The 23,024-nt window shown below is 54.1% G+C and overlaps 10 protein-coding genes across 10 annotated transcripts; 4 read left to right on the top strand and 6 right to left on the bottom strand.

The window, feature by feature from the left end:
* Positions 1-602: 602 nt before the first annotated feature.
* Positions 603-1,688, top strand: LTS14_010883 (uncharacterized protein; the record flags this gene model as incomplete). The annotated part of the gene is made up of 2 exons (XM_064843559.1): positions 603-714; positions 769-1,688. The coding sequence occupies 2 exons, from the start codon at positions 603-605 to the stop codon at positions 1,686-1,688; spliced, it is 1,032 nt and encodes a 343-aa protein (XP_064688873.1).
* A 626-nt stretch (positions 1,689-2,314) lies between these two features.
* On the bottom strand, positions 2,315-3,071 carry LTS14_010882 (uncharacterized protein; the record flags this gene model as incomplete). Its single annotated transcript, XM_064843558.1, has 2 exons — positions 2,315-2,863; positions 2,919-3,071. The coding sequence occupies 2 exons, from the start codon at positions 3,069-3,071 to the stop codon at positions 2,315-2,317; spliced, it is 702 nt and encodes a 233-aa protein (XP_064688872.1).
* A 1,229-nt stretch (positions 3,072-4,300) lies between these two features.
* LTS14_010881 (uncharacterized protein) lies at positions 4,301-5,365 on the bottom strand (the record flags this gene model as incomplete). The annotated part of the gene is given in 2 exon segments (XM_064843557.1): positions 4,301-5,063; positions 5,076-5,365. The coding sequence occupies 2 exon segments, from the start codon at positions 5,363-5,365 to the stop codon at positions 4,301-4,303; spliced, it is 1,053 nt and encodes a 350-aa protein (XP_064688871.1).
* A 1,696-nt stretch (positions 5,366-7,061) lies between these two features.
* Positions 7,062-8,890, bottom strand: LTS14_010880 (uncharacterized protein; the record flags this gene model as incomplete). Its single annotated transcript, XM_064843556.1, has 6 exons — positions 7,062-7,745; positions 7,804-7,993; positions 8,060-8,114; positions 8,167-8,307; positions 8,550-8,623; positions 8,709-8,890. 6 exons carry the CDS (start codon positions 8,888-8,890, stop codon positions 7,062-7,064), a joined length of 1,326 nt encoding a protein of 441 aa, XP_064688870.1.
* A 10-nt stretch (positions 8,891-8,900) lies between these two features.
* On the bottom strand, positions 8,901-11,677 carry MCD1 (sister chromatid cohesion protein 1; the record flags this gene model as incomplete). Its single annotated transcript, XM_064843555.1, has 3 exons — positions 8,901-9,227; positions 9,745-11,358; positions 11,414-11,677. 3 exons carry the CDS (start codon positions 11,675-11,677, stop codon positions 8,901-8,903), a joined length of 2,205 nt encoding a protein of 734 aa, XP_064688869.1.
* A 744-nt stretch (positions 11,678-12,421) lies between these two features.
* Positions 12,422-13,796, top strand: UPC2_2 (transcription factor; the record flags this gene model as incomplete). The annotated part of the gene is made up of 2 exons (XM_064843554.1): positions 12,422-12,488; positions 12,616-13,796. 2 exons carry the CDS (start codon positions 12,422-12,424, stop codon positions 13,794-13,796), a joined length of 1,248 nt encoding a protein of 415 aa, XP_064688868.1.
* A 569-nt stretch (positions 13,797-14,365) lies between these two features.
* LTS14_010877 (uncharacterized protein) lies at positions 14,366-15,644 on the bottom strand (the record flags this gene model as incomplete). Its single annotated transcript, XM_064843553.1, has 2 exons — positions 14,366-15,210; positions 15,293-15,644. The coding sequence occupies 2 exons, from the start codon at positions 15,642-15,644 to the stop codon at positions 14,366-14,368; spliced, it is 1,197 nt and encodes a 398-aa protein (XP_064688867.1).
* A 49-nt stretch (positions 15,645-15,693) lies between these two features.
* LTS14_010876 (uncharacterized protein) lies at positions 15,694-16,923 on the top strand (the record flags this gene model as incomplete). The annotated part of the gene is made up of 2 exons (XM_064843552.1): positions 15,694-15,878; positions 16,362-16,923. The coding sequence occupies 2 exons, from the start codon at positions 15,694-15,696 to the stop codon at positions 16,921-16,923; spliced, it is 747 nt and encodes a 248-aa protein (XP_064688866.1).
* A 315-nt stretch (positions 16,924-17,238) lies between these two features.
* On the bottom strand, positions 17,239-19,011 carry LTS14_010875 (uncharacterized protein; the record flags this gene model as incomplete). Its single annotated transcript, XM_064843551.1, has 1 exon — positions 17,239-19,011. The coding sequence occupies one exon, from the start codon at positions 19,009-19,011 to the stop codon at positions 17,239-17,241; it is 1,773 nt and encodes a 590-aa protein (XP_064688865.1).
* Positions 19,012-19,585: 574 nt separating this feature from the next.
* PMR1 (High affinity Ca2+/Mn2+ P-type ATPase-like protein) lies at positions 19,586-22,791 on the top strand (the record flags this gene model as incomplete). Its single annotated transcript, XM_064843550.1, has 2 exons — positions 19,586-22,160; positions 22,226-22,791. The coding sequence occupies 2 exons, from the start codon at positions 19,586-19,588 to the stop codon at positions 22,789-22,791; spliced, it is 3,141 nt and encodes a 1,046-aa protein (XP_064688864.1).
* Positions 22,792-23,024: the final 233 nt, after the last annotated feature.

The raw sequence follows: 23,024 nt of genomic DNA, 5'->3' as shown, positions 1-23,024 counted from the left end.
AGGGCTTTGCTGACTACAGCTGGCCCTGGCGAGATGTGGTAAATGTATTGGTGAATAACAATGTGCCGGCCCGCGCCTACAGTATACACGCAGGCTGTATCTTGCCTCTAGTGCCGTCCAGTCAGATTGTAGGAAACGGTCCAGAATATGCACGTCAGCCAGTCTTTGCAGGAGTAAAGTGTTTCAGAAGTCAACACGAGACCGTCGGCGAAGCCACTCCCTTGTCACCGACATCCTCTCCAGTCTCCACATTTGCCGCGGCTCGACACGCCCGCCTCTAGGGATGAGGGCGAGGGCGAACGACGTCTTAGGAGAAAAATTGCTGGAGAAAGTGGTCTGGAGTGTCCGCCTGCTTGCCTGCCAAGTGTTTGACAACGCAACCAACGATGCTGTCTTGCCTCGAAGAGCCCCTTACGCTTGCTTACTAGAGCCACCGACGCTGGACTGAGGTATTGCTTTTGAGCTTGACCCTATAAACTCCCCCCGGGGCCCCGACTCTCTGCGGCAAAATTATATAAAGACAAACAGCCTCCTTCCACAGGGTCGAAAGCGTTATTGCTGCTGCTGTCTCTTCGCCACTCAAACAACCGAAGACCGCCAGTATGCGGTTATGGGCCATTGCCGACATACATTTGTCGTTCAAGAGCAATCGCGAAGAATTCGCTAAGCTTCAATCGCGTGGGCCGGACGATGGCCTGATCTTGGCTGGAGATGGTGCGCCGCAGATCTAAACATGATTAAGATCACGCCACGAGCTGACCAATGTAGTTGGTGAAAACCTGGAAACATTGAACGAAGCCTTCAGAGTGGCAAAAGGCAAATTCAAGCATGTCTTCTGGGTACCCGGTAACCATGAGCTGTATACTTCTAAGGTCGCCAAGGAAGATGAAATGCATCTGAAAGGCGAAGCCAAATACATGGCCTGCATCAAAGCTGCGAAGAAGCATGGTGTACTTACTCCAGAGGACGAGTTCATGACCTGGGTGTACGAAGATGACCAAGGATTTCAAGTGGCGGCCGTCATCTGCCCAATCTTTACTTTGTACGACTACAGCTTTCGACCACAAAATGTAACGCGAGAAGGAGCGTTGGAATGGGCGATGGAAGAAGGTATTCGAGCTACTGACGAGAGCCTGCTATATCCTGACCCATACTCGACACGTGATGAATGGTGTGCTCAGCTTGTCTCCGAATCTGAGACGAAACTGGCCAAAGCTGCAAAGACCGGCTTTCCGCTGGTCATCATCAATCACTGGCCACTTCGTGAGGACACGATCTTTATTCCCAAGGTCCCGCGCTTCAGCTTATGGTGCGGTACAACCAAGACCAAAGACTGGCACACCAAATACCATGCCAAAGTGATCGTGACCGGTCACCTACATGTACGCAGGACCGACTGGATCGATAACGTGCGCTTCGAGGAAGTAAGTTTAGGCTACCCACGGCAGTGGCAAGAAGCCAAGGACGAAGGCCACAACGTGAACACACTGCTACGAGAGATCCTCCCGGGACCACCAACACCCACGGGAGGGGAAGAGCCAACGACGACTTGGAGAGGTAGAGGCAGAGGCTGGTCGTTATCGCACGGTCTGGAGGAACCTCTGCGACGCCCCACCTTTGCTGCAAAGGATGCACCCGAGGATGCTCTGACCATGACACCTACTAGTCCTACTGGTCGATTGGTCTAGGTCCGGGACAGTCTGCCTTTCGTATGAAGGAGAGCGCCAGGAGTGAGTATGGTGCTTGGCGTACTATGCTTGTGCTTCCGAAGACGGCAATCCGCGCGGCCTAGCTTGAACAAACAGCGCATTCTGATTAGGCTGCCCACTCTTACCTACCATGTGCCACGACTGCGAAGATCATCCCATGTCCAGTTGCTCAAGCTTGGCACGGACTGCGCCCAGCAACTCGCTCTCGTCGACAAGAGTATATCCAGTGAGATCTCGCGTGAACAACACCGCTCAGCACATACACTCCAATACGGGTCACGCAACAATTCCATCTTCAGTGGCAGCCAGACACGGAAACCAATCGCCACCGCTGACCGCAGTGGCAAGGGAAACAACATTATCCAGGTGGCGACAGTGCCGATAATGTCCTCGCAGATGTCTATGAAAAGCCTTCACCAAGTATGGGCTGGATAGGAGCGGAGCAAGCGGTGCTCGAGAATGATGAGGTCTCACTGGTGACGAAAGTCTAATGCTTTGACATGTATGGCAGACACGATTTGACGAGGGCATGCCGCTAAGATAACGAGCCATCGCTGGCGCGAGATATGCACATAGCGACGAACAAACAGCTGCACGTTCAAGCCTCAGCTACTCTCACTTGCATCCTTACCACGATTTTCAGGCCGATTGACGATCAGTCCACCTTCCACAGCACCACGTCTCAACATCGAATCGTCCGTCTCTTTGATCATAGCCTCCTCGCCACCATCCACGAATCGGAACGTTCTCAGCTCGGTCTCCTGCCACCAAGGAGTCGTCTGCTCGCCTTTCTCGTTGACATCACCAGTGACATAATGATTAAAGAACCCATGACTCACCAGCGCTACCTCCTTCTCCGGCCTATCACGGATGAATCGTCGAAGCTTCGCCGCTCGTGCGTTAAGCGACTTCGGATCGACCGCGTACTCGCCTTCATGCAGGAACCAGCCATATTTTACATGATCGAAGTCGACAGCTTTGGGAAATTCTTGCTTGAGGATGTCGGCTTCGCTGCCTGTATCGCAGGGTGCATCCGACGCTTCTTCCGCCATGGGAAGGGCAATGATCCTCATCCCACGATCGATACACGGCGTAAATGTTAGTTTGCAGGTCTCTAGTGCACGACGGAGTGGCGAGGCCAGGAGAAGCTCGATCTGGATTGTGGTGAGTAAGAAGTACGAGCTAGCTTTTGGTGCACTGGTCACGTACTGAATCATGATTTTTGAACTCTGCACATCTGTCTGCACATTGCTCCCTTCCCTTTGGTGTCAAGTGTGGATCGTGTACTTGATGCCCATTCTTTGTGACCGCCTCCGAGTGGTATCCTTGACCGTGCCGCATGACATGAAGGATCGGTGCCATGTCGCTGCTGAGTCACTGGGGATATGTTGTATGAGTGCAGATGTGGCATGAAATCGGAGCTGCTTTCCAGCACACTGTTAAAAGTAGGACTGTGCTGAGGACGCTCGGTAACCTACATGTAGATCTTTGTCACATGTGCTCAGGTACCACGAGAGATGAGAGATCGAGCTACGTCAGAGTGCAGCTGCCGGGCCCACTCACGATCAGACAAGCTCTCACTACACTAACCTTGGATCATCGTAAATGCTGGATAACGCTTTCTGCCAGATGGTAGTGATACAGTGTGAGCTTAGTCTAAGATCACTGGACATGGCTAAATCATCAAAACATTGATCTTAATCGTTCATATGACCCCACCACCAAAGTCCTAGTTGTGCTGTGTCCTCACACGTACAATAGACGACAATGCTTTCATCCCTTGCCAGCTAAGCTTTCACACCGCAGACAGTCTCAATTTGATTGCCCTTGACGGCTTTTCAATCTGCAGATGATTCTACAAAATCTCCAGCCCAAGATCATCCCCAAAGAACCTCTCGACGATAGCTGGGCCGTGCGTAACTCCTTGCCTACTAGTACCTGACTGCATCATCACCCACAGCTACGGCTATTGATGGCGGATGCACCGGATATCTCAAATACTGCGGTTCCTCCGTCAGATCTCGGGCGTACATCATGTACTGATGTAAGTTATAAGCAGCCATTCCTTTCATGTACATAGCGCCCCCATTTGATACCCAATCGTGCAACAATATCACCCACAGCGGAAGTGAGACTCTGCATTCGGACCACTAGACCTGGAATGCAGCTCTGCTGTCGTTGGTATGAGTCCTTCCCTATCAAGGATCTCCAACGGTAGATAATTTGCCGTCGACCTCCAGGGGGAGATGGCCTCGATGGCGTCGTTGACGCACATCTCATTACGGGAAGATAATCCGACAGTCCTGTGGGTGGAGCTGTTGGGAGTACGAGCAGATAGCTTGAAGGCTCTCTTGCCCGTCATAAACTCGACGCCCGTACGGTGAACACTCCTGCACGCGCTGCTTGATCTCGTCCTGGAGCGGCTCCGCCGAGAGTGGCGAAATTCGAGAGTGTATCGGAGTGATGGTGAGCTTGGGGTAGCACTATATCGTGTACGTCTCTCCCGAAAGTGCGTATCAAAGAAGAAGACATGTAATCTGCTTCTCTAACGACTGGTGCCGTGGTCATCGGGCAAATCCAGCCATCCTATCTCACGACCCTTCATATCGTGACTGTGTCATAGTCCAGCGTTGCTCATAATCGCGAGTGCTCCGTAGATACGCACTAGGTACTGTCCTTATACTCGGTCTGTCCAGGTCAAAGGGATCAGAGTATTCTGTATCTCTATTGCGCTGCCGGGTCATGAAAGAAGATATCGAGCTCCGGTTCGAAGGAGCGGCATGGTTTATCGTCATGTTGGACTTGCTGCGGAAGGGTTGCAGCACATGGCTCAACGTTCGTTGCGCAAGACTGGCAGCGCTCTGTATTGGCGCCAGGCCTGGTCGTTTCAGCGCACGCTGCAGCATCTCCTCCTGTGTTTTCTCTGGCGGAGTCACAAATGGATCTTCCGGCGGCTGCTGCTGTACTATGGCTAGTGAAGTGACTGACGGATATGACTTAAATGATGGAGGTATCGCAGTCGGCGCAATACATTCGCGCGACAATGCAGGATCGATCGTAATCTCTGGAATGTGTTGTGGGTTGCCCGATCGTGAACTCGCTCGTGACCGGTTGCCACTGGCGCTGAGTAAGACTGTCGCTAATGCAGACCGTTGTTTGAACAGATAGCCCCTTGGGCTGTCGGTCGACGCTGCTGGTGTCTGTGGTCGGCTACGATCTGGATTGACCACTCTCAGCGCGCCAGCAGGCATTGATTCTCGGTAGCCTTCGCCGGTACCTGGAGCATATGGCCGAGCCCAGTGTTGTGTGCTCATGCGTATGATGTGGTGTTCTTCGTCTACAGTCACGGGTGATCTGCTCACGGACATCTGTGGCGTCTGCTTGGGCGTGGCTTGCGCCATGAAAACGGTCCACTTTCGTAGTAACGTTGGCCGGAATATCTTCTCATCGAGCTCTGTGCTCTCTCCGACGTCGTCGTCTCTCCTCCTCTGCCTGCGCCGAAAGCAGAAGAATATCAGAGCACCGACCATGAGCAAGCCAGCAATCGCACCAGAAAGTCCACCAACGACCGCGTGCTTGGACACTGTTCTAGTAGCGGGCGCTGCAGTGTTTGTTGGGGTAGAGGCTGGCTGGTTCGTCTGCACCGTCGATGTCATGGAGCTAGTGGCAAGACTGGCTTGCGTGCTTAATGTCGCAACTATAGACAAGGAGGCAAGTGCAGTCGAGCTAGTTGTGGCTATGCTGCTGCTCATCATTGTTTTACTACTTGTTATGGTCGATATTGGTACAATTAAGGAAGATGTCGCCACAGGCGGCAAGACGTGTGCCGAGCTTGATGTGAAACGACTTGAGGGTGTCGTCGATGTGCTTTGAGATGGCTGTGAAGGCCCCGCCAAGCTCGTCGTGCCAGAGATCGTAATATATGTCGTCCGTAAAATCGTACTTTGCACAGTGGCTGTTGATATTGGCACCGTCACTATGGAGAAGGCAGACATTGTGCTGGTCGCTGCATCAGAGCCGAACGCGGTCCGGCCGCTCGGTAAGGATGTCAGAGTAGACCAGAGCGCGCTCAATGGTGGCTTGTCCTCGCGATCGTCTGGTTCACGTTGCTGTGGTTCAGTGTAACTCATGGGAGAGCATCGTCATCTCATAATCGCTCCGTCGTGCTCGTAGACCAGGTCGTAGTCGCGTTCGTCTGCGTCAGTGCGGTCGTATACTCGAATATTGCGCAGTCTCCAGATTCGGAGTAAAGCAGAGTGGTAATCGATGAGGATGCGCACGCGTGTAATAACAAGAGAGCAAGCGCGCCATCCGAGGCGCCAGAAACGTCTTGATCGCAGGTAATAGCAAAAAGAGATCACTTAGCTGGTAATTACTATAGGGTACGTGAGCCGGTCAACGTATCCAAAGTCTATAGGTGGCGTGCAGACGCGGAGCCCAAGTGTGTCAAAGTAGGATGGTCAGAGAGATGGACTGGCAAGGATCGACTTGGCAGCTGGCGCCTGCGTGTTTCATCTGAGCTGAGACTGTGTAATTCATGGCGGCAAGATGCAATGTCTCTGATGGGATCCAGACCCTTATAGGTGTGCGTTCTTGCACCTCTCATCGACGCGTTGGGCGTGCACAACGGAGTGACTCGATGCAAAGGGCGAGGTGGTGTTGTAGTAGAAGGATGGTGCGAATGAAGATGGACGAATGAAGTTGACACCGCCTCGGTTGACGACTGCCAAATCGGGGATGGCACAAACCTACCTGAGACGAATCCGATCTTGCGAGACATCGAATCGAGCCTTATCACCGTGATTATATTGCCAGCAACAAGGTGAGAGCCTCACACGGCAGGAGATACTAGTCTGCGTTACAGTTCGTTGCTCCAACGCATCGCGGCATACTGCTCGACAGTGATCGGATTACAGACACCTGATTAAGGCTGAGGCTTCCGTGCGACGAGATTTGCGAACGCCACGTTGGAGCAGTCGTACATGCCTTCACCAGGTAGAGGATACGACATATGGACAGGCGTTCGCCGATCTGCTAGGCTTGCTGACAATCTACAGTTTCTTGGACTGTGCGGCACCATCCGCCTATTTGACAGGATGCTTTCCACCTAGTTCATTATCTACCTTATCATCCCATCCCATCGAACAACCATCGTAATTCCCCGTCGTCGACAGCCCGTGATTATGGATCAATCCTAGACATTCAAGATCGTACTTCGCATGACGCACCCGTCATACAGCGAGCCTCGCGGAATCGCCACATCTCAGACAATGAATGCAAGCCATAATCCATGCAGCTCTACTATAAGCGAAGAGGTTGGTCTCGGTACCATTCCACCCCTCTTAGCTGATCTCAGGGACCGTACACGACCTCCTCGTCTGCATCATCGCTCGATTTATAGCCGGGCGCATCGATCAAATTCATGTCGTTGCCAGGCCGTCCACCGTCTGTAATGAGTGCTTGCTGCTTGCGTCCGAACATAGTAATATGCAACCTCGCCGCATCGAGCTCATCGGACAAGATCTTCGCCGGATGCGCAAGCCCTGCCATGTTGGCCTTCCTCTGCATTAAAGCCAGAGCCTCTACAGAATGTCGGACACTGAAGGTGCCCAAGCCCCAGCGGAGGCCGTCCAAAAACGCCATGCGGACCTTCATATGCTCTCGCAAATCAGGGAAGCTGCCTTTACAGAAGACGTAGGCAAAAATAGCAGACATCTGTTGGTACTCTTCCGGTGGCGTGTGCGCCTCGATGCGGAAGGCCCAACCCTGCACAATGTCCGCCGCCAGGTAGGAAATCTGCTCCATCGTTGACGCCGGCGTAAGGCCAAGAAGCTTCAGGAATCGTGCCATAGCATTGATCACAGCTGGTAGCAGTTCCACTCTCGCACTCTCAAGCTGAGGTCTGACCTTAGTGCGGAAGTCTTTCTTCCCAGCAAGAAGCTGGAAGTTGAGAGCGTGACCAACAGCTGCGACCTTTTTCGCGAGCTTGACCATGTCCTCTAGGCCGACGGTATGCACGATAGCTTTAGCAAGTATCTACACCGATGACGGTCAGCATGTGGGCCTATCTTCACGCTCTTGGTGGAAGTCACACCTTGTGATAAACCATGAACTTATGAGATCCAGGATACTTCCAGGCGCCCTTCTCAAAAGCTCGCTTTTCACACAGCTCCCTGTGCATGGGGAGTGCGTGGTATACATGTTTCCTCTCGAGTCTTGAGCCATTAATAACGGTAATCTGGCCATCTCTGCGGCCCTCCTTGGCTTCGTTCAATGCTAGGCGCCTAAAAGTAAGTGTCAGCCGTACACATAACATGAGCTCAAGCGAACCCCTAGCCGAGGAGACGTACAATATCCAGACTAGCAGATTGCTTGTGGACACGAAGGGCGTCTCGATCATGTTGCCTGTACCGAATTAGTAACACCCATGAGTGCAGAAGGGGATATCAGATCGCACGGTTAAGGTGCGCAAAGAACTCATGCCAAGGGAAGAATGTGCTGTTTACACCAGGGAGCGGCACCGGCGTAAAGTTAAGATTGCGGAAACGTCCTGCGATGAACTCGCCGTCCACAAGATTGCTCCGGCTCTTCTCGTCAGCTGTAAGTATGTTAGCCTTCCTCATTTTATAACAATATGAATGGGCAGCTTGCTCACTATAACGATACAGAATATCGGACCTGGGTGGATGTACTGCCGCCGCAGCTAGTGGTGTCAAAGGCTGCTGAGTCCTGCGCGCGATACTGAATCAGCTTGTACTCGACTACTGAGGAGATCGCGGACTATACTCTTGATACTCCTTTGGTGTCAGCCAGATCTGACGTCCCGCCGGTGTCTCGTACAGCACGGTGGCATGCTCCCGGCGTTGTTGAGGTAGTGGACGCAATGCTGGTGATGGGGTCTCCGGATCCGGGTTCTATGCGTTAGCGAGAGTGACGGCGATGGTTGCCTTCGTCTTTGCTCGTTTGAGATTTGGGTTCAGATCAGGTGCAGTGGCTTACTCGTGCTCGTATTCGACAGTATAGGTCTTGCGCTTCTGCGGTGTGACAGGAGCTGGCAATACAACCACAGCTTTTGTCGACTTCTTCGGGACTTCCGTTAGCATCTTGTTGTGATCAAGAGCAATGTGGTTCAGAGCCTCGTGATGAAGAGCTGCAGCAGTAGCTCTGATCCTGTCGAACATCTCGTCGCGATCACGTTGATGAGCGGCACCATGGCAGAACCATTATCGCCGACTGCCACGAGCGTGCCAGTTTATCCTTCTCGCGGAACTGGGCGTAAAGGGTATTCTTTTTGACCGCATCAGCAGTAATACCATACTCCGCCAGATAGTCCTCGAACATAGCGATCAACACTTCGTGGACACGTTTGGTATTGGCGTTGTACTCCTCGAACATAAGAGCCAAGGCAACCCTTAAATCGTCGGTCCATTTGATGCGCCCGGCACGAGGCTTATCCTCTATGCCCTGAGTTTTCGAACGCGGAGGCACGATACCGTTGGACGGGGGTGAGTCCTTTGCCTAGTGAGTGTGAAGAGTGTGAAGAGTGAAAGTCGAAGAAAGTGAAGCAAGCGGAGGCCGCTGTGGAAGGGAGCTACCATTCCGAACGTCGTGTAGTGACGTTGAGCACAAGATCCCCAAGAGCCCCACACTTGCGAGACCACGTGAGTCCATCGGGGAGCTGTACGAGGTAGGCAATACCAAGTCCGTTTGGGCAGTCATGCCAGCGGAGGCAGAGCACGAACGTCGTGCTGTGTGTGAGGGAACTCAATACGCTGTGGCGATACCACTCTACGGAGACGACACCGTTGATCAAGTCGGTAGTTGGGGAAGGGATGAAGTAAGAATGTTCGTTGACCTGAAGAATACCTGAGTAAACGTATCACATCACGCTGGGATATCACGTCCGCGCAAAATGCGCTCGATTCCTGTCCTCGCACTTCCTGGCCTTCCTGACGCCTTCCCTGGCTGCCTCCTGCCCACGAGACCCGCCGCAAACTGTCATAATACTCATACAACTCCATTCAACCCCTCATACCTCCGCCTCAACCTCCTCGACAATCTGTCCAGCAATCTCACCACCCGCCTCTCGCGAAGCCCACTCGCCCCACAGCCCCCTCTTCCCTCTCACACGAATAGGAAGGCCCAATTCCTTGGTATCCTGCTCGACCTTGATAGCATCCTTGGTACCCAGCACCAGCAACTCAAAGAACATCTTCGTGGCGTCCTGTCGACTTGTGGTGGCGACCGGACAGAGATCTGTGAACAAGGCCTCGGATTTCACACGCTTCGAGGGCGTGGGTGGCTCGGTAGCGGTGGCGGAGTGACCGGGTGCGAAGTGGTCGCGAAGGAGGTGCACGGCGTTCTTTGTGCCTAGTGAGACGAGGCCGGATTGTGATGGGTGTAGCAGTGGAGCTTCTGTGATGTCAAAGGGCGCAGCAGGCGAGCCAGCATATAGCTCGTCGTCGTCTTCTAGAGGCTGCTCCAGATCATCTGCTGGCGGGATCTGGAAGCCATCAGACATGAGAAGAGGACCTACGCCATCTGATCGCAGTGTAGGGTCTGCACCAGGATCCATCTGAAAACCCTCGTCTTCCTGCGGTAGCTCGATCCGTGGCGTCTCTTGCCTGTCGCTCGGGGTCTGCACATCAGCCACACCACTATCCCGCTTACGCTTCTTGTCGCCAGCCTTACGCACGATCTCCAGAGACAAGATACCACGGAGCTCAGGTGCCCAACCTTGCATCATACCATCACCCATAAGATTGCTGACGAATGTGCCGTTACGCTGCATCTCCATAAGTTGGAGCAGAACCGGGTCGCGAGGCAAGAAAGAAGGCGCCTTGGTAATAGCAGAGGTGTCCATCTGCTGCTGCTTGATCTGCTTGTTGTGCAGCTCGGTCTCGAGATCCTGGCGCATGACACGTCTTCGCTTAACACGCTGCGCGGCCTGCACGACCGTCGGATCGTCCTCCTCGGCTACGCCCTGACCAAGCTGGAAAGTTTGCTCCAGCTCGCGCTCGGCACTGCTGCGAAGGGATGACAGCGGAGAAGCACTATCACGTCGCCTCTCTGCAGCAGCAGCTATCCGCGCAAAGGCTGCATCGTTGGCTTGAGCAGTCGCATCGTCCATACCATCCATTGGCATATCATCCTCAATGGTCGGCATGAAGCCGTCGTCCATGGGAAGAGGTGGTAGAGAACTCTTACGCGCAATTGTGTCATCGAAGCCCATGTCAAGCCCAAGATCGTCGTCCTCCAAAAGTGTCGGCTCGTCACGCTTGGGTGTGGCAGCTCGACGACCAATTTCTATGCTGCGGTCCTCAATTCCAGGTGTCGATCGCACTGGAACATCGCCAAGTTCTAGCCCTAGATCCAGGTCAAGATCGATGTCCTCCAGGAATGCACTCTGCTTCTGCCGCCTTGATGGAGTCTGGCTTTCGGGAAGCAGCTGACTCGTGCCAAAGTCCAATAGAGTAGGATCCCGCCCTCCATGACGGCTGCCAGGTCCTCGTAGAAGTTCGTCCGGGTCGGGAAGAGGAGCAAAGAGCTCAAGGTCTGTGATGGTGTCGGGAAGTGGGAGAGCGTTATTGTTAGCACCATGGGCTTGGTGGAGGGGCATGTCATTGTCGACGTTGCCTGGTCGGAAGGCCTGAGTTTGTCAGCATCTCGTCTCTCGCGGGTACATATGAGCGAGCGTGACTCACCAACTTAATCTTGACCAGTGCCTCGTTGCAGTCGTCCAAGAGATATCGTGCCTTCCTGCTGTAGATGCGCACCACTCCCAACAACAGCTGTCCGCTCAATCTCAACGCAATGGGTGCCTGACCCGTCCCAATAATGTCTTTCACCTTCGTGTCAATCTTCTCGCTTAAGATATTCTGCTTGCTGAGCTTCCGTTCCAGGTTAGAAGCCAACCATACCCGCGCCAATGGGCCATTCTTGGCCAGCAGCGACTCGGAATAGAACATGATATGGGTTGTGACGCTGCCAAGATGTCCGCGACTTGCCCAGAGTTATGTGTTCGTCTGTGGAGTGAGGTTGAGGTTGTGGTCGCCGACGCGCCTGGCTGACTGCGCGTTGTTGTTGTGAAGTTGCCTGGAACGCGTCGCTGTTGCTTTTGTGGTGGCGATATCTACGTCGTGATACTAAACACGATGTACTCGCACGTCATCTAGCTGATGCGATGACCGAGGGCACCAAGAAGATGTTGCAATGATGTCCGGTGTCGCCGTCAATGTGCTGTCCTGGATGGAATGCGTTATAGCGAGTGACGCGCCTGAGCTAGCATTGATGTGGCTGGTAAGGAGGCTCGGCCCGCCAGGCTCGGTGGTCCCGATCAGAATTATGCGATCATACTGTACCATTAACACCTCCTCGTTCCACCATCTACTACATACCATTTCCCCTCGCACATCCTTACGGCATCTTGATGACTTCTTCAACGGAGTTACAGTCGTTCAATGGCCGATCGTACCAACCTTAATCAAGCAAGACGTTCCGTCATAGTCGTGCCATGAAGGAAAGCATTACAGAGCAAATCCGACTTTTGCAGGGCAATGCGGCTGAACGAGAAAGCGAGCATCGCCACCCGCCCAGAAGGGCACTGCAGACAATGACAATTACAGCACTGAACATGTCGATATAAGTCGCTGAAGCCCTGCGCAGTCATTGATGATCGTCAGCGTGGTCTAGGAGTCTTAGATTGAATCGATATGTCAGAGAAAAGTGACATGATGGATGGCATTGAGATCCCCTTTATGCGCACAAAACGGCATCATCGTAAGTCCCGTTTGGGATGTGTGCAATGCAAGCAGAGACGAGTGAAGGTAGCTATCAAGTCCACGTGGCGAACGAGAACGAGTTGGAGCATGTGCTGATTGTGGTTAGTGTGACGAAACAAGGCCAGCCTGCACATCATGCCGCATGCGCGGTGAAGCATGTATCTACGCCAATAAAGCGCCTGCGACGAGCCCAACGGCACAGGTACCTGCATTGGGGACGCCTAGCCCGGAAGTCCCCAGTCTCAGCCGCCAATCCTCCAGCTTTGCCAGCTCTCCACAGACTCCGTCTACGCCTCCTACGCTAGGTTCTATCGATGTGGGCGATACCGAGCTCGCGCGTGCATATCTCGGCGAGGTCGTACCTTCTTTCGCGGATGGCAACCAATGGATCTGGCAGGTCTTCGTTCCATCTATCGCCTACAGCTCCGGGACGGTCCGACATGGCATGCTTACCCTCGGCGCCGTGTACTTACACTTTGCAAGCGGAGAGTGTAACGACGACTACGCGACCAGATATATCGATGCCGCCAACGCGCACGGGAACCTATTTGTGCGGCAAAGCAGGCTTCAGCTGTCCAGAATGGACCCCACGGAGGTTGACTCGAACCTGGCATGCACTAGACTGCTCTGCATTATCGCCTTTGCATTCTTCCGACAACGTCGTCTGCATGGCATCCAGATCACCAGTTCTGATTCGTGGACCTGGGTACATCTGGTCCAAGGCATCAAGACCGTCCACGAATCGTTCTCCGCCATGGGACTGCAGGTAGACCCCATGCTCGAGCGAGACATAGTCCTCGACTCGGACAACACAAGCAACGTAGCCTGGAACCTAACGCAGCCGCTTACAGCCGTCAACGACTCGGCCCGTGTACTCGGCTACATCACGAGAACGAAGGAAGCACGATTCCTGGCCCTGCAAGTCGCGATAGACTCATACGCAAGCGCAACAAACGATTATGACCCGATCTGCTGCGTCCGAGCTCTGCGCCTCTTGCAAGAAGTGACAGATCTCATCTGCAACCTGCAGGGCCCCAGCCTCTTCCGCCTGCTCCTCGCATGGATCGGCGGCTTACCCCAAGACTTCGTCAGCATGGTGAAGAATTGTCATCCTCTTGCTCTAGCCATCTACGCTCACTGGCTGATGCTAGCCATCCTCGCCGAAGAACATTGGTGGGTAGGTGATATGGGCCGAAGCGGAATCCAGTCTGTGCTGTCTGTTGTGGCGGAGAAGGATGCCACATTATTACACCTGATGCGGTGTCCGAGTGAGGTGTTGAATGTGGCGGCTGGGTTGATAGACTAATGTGTGTGTAGAGTTGGCTCTTTTCCGTGGCTTGATACGATAGATATATGATAATAGTAATGTACAATGCCCGTTATACAATTGCTAGAGGCACCCCGCCCCCGGTTTAGACTATTCTGTTCCTTCTATGTTGTGGAGCCAATGAGCCTTGCCATGCCAGGTTGGAGAACATGTACGCAATGACACTTCACCTGTCCACGTAACAGATGTACCACCATACCCTGTTTACCAGAGCAGCATCATGCCCGACGAAGCCAGCTGATCGGTAGAAGCCGGGTTTTCGTCCAAGACATCAATAGAAATAGCAACAATCAGCAGAAGACCAGGCTGAGGACTGAGCCAACTCCTCGTATCGGCATGCAACAAGACCGAGAGTGTAATGGCCAAAACGTCAGAGGCGCAGGGGCAAATAAATGTGTCTATACTCAACCAATACACCTTGATAGTAGCCGGTCTATCAAAGCGAAACGATTCGCAAATCCACCTCCATGCTCCTCCGATGTACACGAACTCCGGCTCCACCACCAACGAACATCAGCGACGACCAGCTGACCCCACGACTCCCAACTTCAGAGCCCATGCTTCCCAAGAAAATCCAACATAACCCCATACCCCCCCGAGGCATTCCTATGCAGCGTCAACCCATGTCCCGCCCCCGGCTGCAAATAAACCTCCACCGCCTCCGCATGCGGATACACGACCTGCAGCACGGCGGGATCATAGTCATTTCTACAATCCCCATCACAAACCAACTCGTCAAACTCGGCCGCAAAAAACTCCACGGCACCCTTGAACTCCGCGCTCGGCCCAACATTGAGGAGGCCGCGTAGGGATAACCATTCCCCGGTCGCTAATGGGGATTTGACGCTTTCGGCGTAGGCTAACGCCTCGTCGGTGAAACCCGCTGGGTCGGTATCGTTGACGCGATGGAAGAATCCAGCTTGGATCCTGCCCACGTCAGAAGGAACGATATAGCCGCTTGGATAGCCGCCGAATAGAACAGGATTGTTTTCGGGGGCGAATGTGAAGCCCAGGGCTAGCGTGGCGGTTGGGAGGAGGTGGTCGGCGAAGAGTAAACCCGTCAAGATCGCTGCGTCGGAGAGATTGCCGTAGGATGTGAGTAGAGCGGTGGTGAGTTGGGAGCCGGAACTGTGACCGACGTGGACGACTTTGTCGAAAGCTGGGGTGGAAGGGAGAGTGGATCCGGAATGGAGGTGGGAGTTCAGGGTCCCGGCTCGAACGATCTCGGTCAAGACACGTAGGATTTGAAGTTCGTTGAGGCCGTGCCCGAGAGTATAGGCGTCGGGTTTGTCGGAGAGGCCGTTGCAAAGCCGGTCGTAGTTCAGGACTGTGTAGCCTGCGTTCAGAGCGGCTTGGACATAGGAGTATTCGGAGCGTTTGAGGTCGACGTCCCCTGTTGTTATATCGAGATCAGTGATGGGGAACTTGGAGCGGAGGTGGAAGTGGAGGGGCATGAGGTGGGCTGGTTGACTTACAGTACCGATGATCGAAAACAGCGCCATGCGTCAGAATCTGAATCGCGTCCTTCTTGACCACAGTCCCATTACCCGGAGGACTACACAGCTCAGCATAAATGGTGAAAGTCTCGGACACATTCGATGAGCTCGAGATACGAGAAGTGATATTCGGAGCGTCCCAGCGATCAAAGTCGACGGCGAAGTCCACGGCGTCGATGTTGTTATCGACGTGGATGATGTCGAGGTCGAGACTTGTTGCTTCGATGGGGATGTCGAGGAAGAAAGGATGACAGTCAGGGCGTGGAGCGTAGGCGTTGACGAGGGTGGTGGTCAGGGAGAGAGTGGCGAGGAGGAATAAGAAGGGAGCCATGGTTGTGCTTAGTCCCTGTTGAACTAGCCTGGTTGACGGTGGAATCGTGATGAGAGGGGAAGAAGGGCTCGATGAGCTTTGCGAGGGTGTGTTGAGAGCGAACGAGTGGAGATATGAGCGTACCGTACCTTATAAGCCTACAGTCGAGTGGGATCAGCGCTGGGCCAAGTCCTCGCAAAGCCATCGTGTTAGAGCGTTGAACGAGCGAACGGGTGGTATGTACCGTCTCATACCGTAAGCTCGTTTGTACTTACGTATGCGGCTCGCAAGATCCATTTTCACTACTCATTGCCACGTAATCGTGCAAACCGAAAAGTGCTCATACTTCGTTCAGCCTTCGTTCCACACTTTTCCAATATGCGAAAAGCATAGACCAAAAGAGACTTTGACACAGCCGCCATCATATCAGCGAGAGCAGCACCGCCACCAGGCAGCGACGATGATGGAATATATATCAAATCTGCAATAGAAGCACATTGCTGACCTGGTGTCATCCACATCTGCAGTGTCATCCTCAAGGACAAGAAATCCAGCCAAAGATCCATCCCACCGTCGACAGATACCGATCGTGCCCAAAACCAGGCTCGCGACAAGAGGATGGCGCAAATGACGAAAGAATGCGACAAAGCAGCCGCAACCCTAACAGCCTTCCTCGGCAAGATAACCCAACAAATCTATCCCGCACTCAGCCCATCATGAAAACTGACGTACCTCAAGACAGCAAGAAGATCCCCTCCGAAATCTAGCCCAAGCAGCCGGCCTAGCAATCTTCTCCGCCTTCCGCGCGGGGATGTACTTCGCCGGCACATCCGGCCACGGCGCCGTCCTCGCCCGGCTCGCAGACGGAACCTGGTCACCGCCCTCAGCCTTCACGGTCAAAAGCGGTGGAGTGGGATTGGTGTACGGCGTCGACGTCTTCGATTGTATTTACGTGCTGAACACCCCGGAAGCAGTGGAGGCTTATAAGTCCCCTGACTTTAACCTAGGAGGCCGAGCGGATTTCGCCTTGGGACCTTTAGGCGGGAAAGCGAATTCGGATGTTGGAAATGGGGAGACGGTGCTGGCGGTGTGGACGTATACTAGATCCAAGGGGATTTATGGCGGGGTGACGTTGGATGGGACGGTGGTCAAGGAGCAGAGGAAGGTGAACGCCGAGTTTTATGGTGGTGCTGTGACGGTGGCGGAGATTCTGAAGGGGGAGGTGGAGGTTAGGGAGGGGAAGGGAAGATGGCCTGAGGGGGCGCGGAAGTTGATGAGTTCGCTGGAGTCGCTCGGGTAGGAGGGAGGAAGCGGGACCAGCGGTGCTGCTTGTCGTCGCTCTCTGTCACCATAGTCTGTCGTCTGCTGGACTTCCAGGTCCTTCGGAAGGCGGCGGTAGCGGGAAGTACACTAATCGTCTTTGCGGCTCAACAGTCCGCACATCGGGATTGTGTCTACCATCTCTCCTACTCCCCGATGCTCCACATCCTGTGCGTCCGTGTTGCATCATCAGCGGGACCTGTCATGAGTCCTCGTTCCCCGACCCTCTCGCACAAGCACATACGACCATAGGTCAAACCAAGCAGAGTCTCCCGCGCGCGCTCTCCCCTCCTGCTCAAACAAAGACCAGCCTCTCAAAAGCCTCCGGACGATGCGGATACCTGGTCGCACACTCGCATTCCCGCATCAGCATGCACGCCTGCAACAGACAAGAGTAGCTCGTCACAGACCAATTCGATTCACGAACGATGAACGGGACGCCGGCACCATAAACGCCGGCCACCAGATCTCCAGGTAAGAGTTCCAACTTGGAGGGAGCTTCGCCTAATGCGGCGAGGTTGAGTTTATGATAGCACATGCCGAGATCACCTTCGTCCGTGATGAAGATACATAACTCGTTTAAGGAGCACGGCGGAGGACTTTCCTGATCATTGAAGAAGCTTAGCAGAGTGGCTAATTCAGTGGTCGAGCACTGTAGCCTCTGCTGTATGCGAAGCTGGTTTAGATCGCAGCTCTTGGCGCTTGGATGGGTTGAGGTGAGATAATCAGCGACATGGACGAATGAGTGAATCGCACCAAGCGTCAGAACTGAGGCACTCATGGTTCGTGGTCGGACCGCGAAAGAGGCTTCGAGACCACTGTGATCTCCAGGATCGACGATTGTGTGGCCGGCACAAACCGTGAGGCCAGCGTGAAATGGCAGATTCGCACCTATCGAGTCCGTGTCACAGCTAAGTTGGTTGCTCGTGTCGCTGCCCCAGTCTAAGGGTGCATGGGCCGAGTTCTCCCAGGGCTGGCCCCTGCCAAGCGCAGCATTCCCAGCCAATGAAAACCAAGACGGGTTCTGCTGCGTCGGACGGCGGGAGAAGTCAATGATCCACGAAGCGTCGGGCAGGAGCAATCTTTGCCAGCCTAGGAGGATGTCGAGGGGATACTCCCTCTGCCACGATCTCGACTCGATCAAGAGTTGGGTGGCGATTCCATATATATCGATAATCGGGGCAGTGTAGTCGGGCACCAGCATTTCCTGGGCCGTGGCATCCACCAGTCCGATGATGGCATATATGGCGTCCCGAGGGTCCGAGGCATGCAGATTCTTCGTCGACTCGAGGAGGTTAACCAAGCCACTGCCTACTGTCTCCTGACGTAAAGCGGCTCGGATATAATGAATGCCTTCGAATGCCCTAATCTCATCTACCACGGCCATGTCGGCGTCGTCTCGCTTCAGACGCATGTTAAAATCCATACAGTGCCGTATCAAGGGCTGCCAGGGCAGATACAGATTACCCAACAACACCACGGGCTCATGCTTAGCGACCGCGGCCTCCTGCACGACCCAGCGTCGTCGCCACCAGCTCCTGGATTCCCTGTTTGTCATGTGCTTGACAACTTCGTGGTTGAGATCGCCGACTATAGCACCGGTAAGGTCCCCGGCACATGGCGGGGGCATACCCAGCCATATCAAGACATCGCTAGCATTCTCATAGATCCTCTTCATGAGCTTGACCTGACTGCTCCGTTCTTGCAGGTCCGATTGGTTGATACAGATGGCGTCGATCCAGCAGTGGCGTTTCCGATCGGGGTGGCGAAGGTTACGCAAGCAGTAATGCAGATCTTTGGAGATTTGAAAGGTGCCATGCGAGGCGAGGTGAATTGATTCAAGCTCGGTCTGCTCGCCCCATGAGTAGGATAGAGCTACGTAATCCGGGATAGCTGGCCATGCACACGTGAGGAGACGTCCGCTTATAGTGAAGTCATCGATTGTGTATGTTGGACAGCTTCGGCCGGAATCGAGTTCCAACAAGCGAATCTGATAGCCTTGTTCCGGTTCAGCATCTAGCAGCCGGTCATGATATGCAGTCGAGTTCTGTTCCGCAAGTGTAGGCATAATGCCGAACTATTGTAGCTATCAAACAACGGCTCCATTTAGCACTGATACAGTTATCATGTGCCGGCTACGTGTACATAGATAGCATCGAGTACTCGTTGACGTTCTCCTCGTCCAGCTCGTGACGATGACTTTGACTGCACGTTGAAGGCCTGAGCATGGCACCGGAACATGCTGCAAGACATAAAGTCATCAAACCCGGGTGGTCACATAGATCAGGTTCCGGTAACGGCAGCAACAAGAAGCATGAAGTCGAAGGGCATAGAGGTCAAACGCAAGATGCGGGTAGACTACCTTGGCATCATGTGCCGTCGCGTGGTGTCGGGTCTCGGCAGGGAAGGGGCGTTTCTGGGGTTTGGCCAGAAGTGGAAGTCAGGTTTGAGACGACGTTTCTCATGTATGAAACACCTTCGGCCTACCAGCCCACCATATGTCGAGCTCAGCGATCATATGAGCCTCCAAACACCTCAGAACCCCTTCGCGAGTCACTCGTTCGACCAATGTCAACGCCCTAGCTCAAAAAGGCAATAGCGACCACTCCCCAGCATTGCCCAGCCTTGATGGCCGCGAAACAATGTTCCGAGCAGAGACTCCCTCCTCTCTACCACTGTACAACGCACCACCACCAAAATCACGCGATTCCTCCAACACCCTCCAACCGCCCGCGGACCCTCACCCGCGACACCACCAGCGGACGAACAGCCGTGTCAAGCTCCCAGGCCAGCAATCGATAACATCCGAACACGCGCAACTCAGCGCCGCGGAAGTCGCGACCCGCCACTCCACCTCATTATCCCACGGCCTCCACCCGGCAGACGCCAGCACGCGTCTGCACGTGCAAGGACCCAATGAGCTTCCCCATGAAGAACCCGAGCCGCTATGGAAACGCTTCCTCAAGCAGTTCCAGGAAACGCTCATCTTGCTCCTGCTAGGCAGCGCGGGTATCTCAGCCATAATGGGAAACTACGAGGATGCCATTTCGATTGCTATAGCAGTCACGATCGTCGTCACCGTCGCCTTTGTGCAAGAGTACAGGAGTGAGAAGAGTTTGGAGGCGCTGAATCAGCTGGTGCCGCATAGTGCGCACGTGATAAGAAGTACAGCAGGCGGGCATGATCGGGAAGGAGCGACGGGAGAGCAGAATGGTGCGGTCAAGGGCCCAGGGACAGCTGGCTTGGAGAAGGCGGAGAAGGCAAGTACGACTGTGAGTGCGTCGCAATTGGTCACGGGGGATCTGGTGCTGTTTCATACTGGCGATCGCATACCGGCGGATATCCGCGTCACGCATGCGGCGGATCTGAGTATAGATGAGAGTAATTTGACGGGCGAAAACGAGCCGGTGGTGAAAAGACCAGATGTGTTGGATGCATCGACACAGGCGAATGGGAGTATACAGTCACCATATGCAGCCGGACGAGGCGGAGCGTTGCGATTAAACGATCAGCATAATATTGCTTTCATGGGGACGTTGGTCAGGACGGGATACGGGCAGGGCATTGTCGTTGGGACAGGAGGAGACACCGAATTCGGTGCTATCAGTGCCTCGTTACAGGAGATTGAAAGTCCCAGGACACCACTCCAACTCTCCATGGATCGACTGGGGAAAGATCTGAGCTACATGTCGTTCGGAGTGATTGCACTAATCATGCTAGTCGGACTATGGCGCGGTCTCAAATTCCTCGAGCTCTTCCAAATCGGCGTCTCGCTGGCCGTGGCTGCTATACCGGAAGGTCTGCCCATCATCGTGACCGTTACTCTGGCACTAGGTGTCCTACGCATGAGCAAACGCAACGCCATCGTCCGCCGACTACCCTCCGTCGAAACACTAGGTTCCGTGAATGTAGTCTGCTCGGACAAAACAGGCACGCTGACGGTAAACCACATGACGGTAACCAAAATGTGGTCCTTCGGCGCCCTGGAGCCGACGGAAGTGAGTAAGGTGCGGAAATCACATGCTCATGGCGCTGGCACTCAAGCCATCTTACGCTCGTCGAACATTGTGAATAATGCCCGTCTGGACTCCCACAGCCAAAGCCATGTGTCCGCCGCCAATGCCGCAGTGCTAGCGAGCACAGGAGGCGCGGACGAGCCTTCGACGATGAAAAGTAGATGGGCGGGCCAGCCGACGGATGTAGCGTGTTTAGATCTCCTTGACGCCTTCCACGAGGATGATGTTCGGGAACGTCTAGGTGACAGGAAGCACGTAATCCCGTTCTCCAGCGAACGGAAATGGATGGGTGTGGTGGTTGGTGGGCAGGATGGAAGCGATACAGCCTACATCAAGGGCGCGATGGAGCGGGTATTGGAGAGATGCGACACCTACCTCTCTGGCAACGAAGGCACAAAACCATTAACGGAAGAGCATCAACAACAAGTCGACAAAGCCGCCCGGGCGATGGCAGAGGAGGGTCTACGTGTCCTGAGCTTCGCATCCGGCACCGTAAAACTCCCCTTGAGATCCAAAAGCGGCACCTCGACACCCATGGCTAGCGAGAAGACGAATGCAGACAGCGATGTGTATCAAGGACTTTGCTTCTCCGGCCTAGTAGGAATGTCCGACCCACCCCGCAAAGGAGTAGACCGCTCAATCCGGCGTCTCATGGCCGGCGGCGTAAAAGTAATAATGATAACAGGGGATGCCGAAACGACCGCCATCGCCATCGCAAAAAAACTCGGCATGCCGATAAACCTCTCCTCCGCACTCGGCTCCCCGATCCTACGAGGCGACCAATTAGACCATATGAGCGAAGCCGACTTAGCAGCAACAATGGACCGGGTTTCAATATTTGCGAGGACGAGCCCGGAGCATAAAATGAAAATTATCCGCGCGCTACAAAGTAGAGGCGACGTCGTAGCCATGACCGGCGACGGCGTGAACGACGCTCCCGCCCTCAAGAAAGCCGACATAGGCATCTCAATGGGCAAACTAGGTACTGACGTCGCGAAAGAAGCCGCGGACATGATTCTCACAGATGATGATTTCAGCACGATTTTGTCCGCGATCGAGGAAGGCAAAGGGATTTTCTACAATATTCAGAATTTCTTGACGTTTCAGCTCAGTACGAGTGTGGCGGCTCTTGGGTTGGTGATGTTGAGTACGCTTGGTGGGTGGCGGAATCCGTTGAATGCTATGCAGATACTTTGGATCAGTGAGTCCCACCCTCCTCATGCCCAACACCGAAGCCACAGAATGCTAATAGGGAAACCATCACAGACATCCTCATGGACGGTCCCCCCGCCCAATCCCTCGGCGTCGAACCCGTGGACCCTACCCTCCTGTCCCTCCCGCCCCGGTCCCGGCACGCTCGCGTCCTCACCCCGCGCCTAATCCGTCGGGTCCTGCAATCCGGTCTCATAATCCTGCTCGGAACGCTCTTCACCTACGTTTCCAACCTCACGGCTTCAGACTTGGAGGCGCATAGTGTAAGCGATCGGGACACCACCCTAACCTTCACGCAATTCGTGCTGTTTGATATGTTCAACGCACTCACCAGCCGCTCTGCCTCGAAATCTGTACTCCGGGGCGAACTGCCGTTGTGGGGTAAGGGGGGCAATAAAATGTTTAATTATGCTGTTGCGGGGAGTTTGGTGGGGCAGGGGATGGTGATATATTTCCCGCCATTGCAGAGGGTGTTTCAGACCGAGGCGTTGTATTTGGGGGATTTGGTCAGGTTGGTGGCGATGGCTAGTCTTGTGCTGTGGGTGGATGAGGGGAGGAAGTGGTGGGAACGGAGGAGGGGTGGAAGTGGGGTGATGGGGGGGTATAGTCGGAGAGTGTAGAGTATTATTTCGTTATTGTATATCTATGAGCATCAAGCTGAGTGGTCCCGTTGGTCTGGTCTGGTCTGGTCTGGTCTGGTCTGGTCACGGTGAGGATGTAAAATAACCTACCTTAGATGGGAAGTATTGTCGCAAACCTCCTTAAGCGGTTAGCGTGCGGCGCGCGTGAGTGAAGCTCGAAACGCGGACCTCACATCCACATCCAGTGGCAGACCCTCAATGCAGTAACAGTA

This window comes from Recurvomyces mirabilis, assembly GCF_035927965.1.
Source record: "Recurvomyces mirabilis strain CCFEE 5264 chromosome Unknown scaffold_55, whole genome shotgun sequence".
NCBI lineage: Eukaryota > Fungi > Ascomycota > Dothideomycetes > Mycosphaerellales > Teratosphaeriaceae > Recurvomyces > Recurvomyces mirabilis.
The sequence above is the reverse complement of the archived record's forward strand: the minus strand, read 5'-3'. Positions and strand labels throughout refer to the sequence as shown.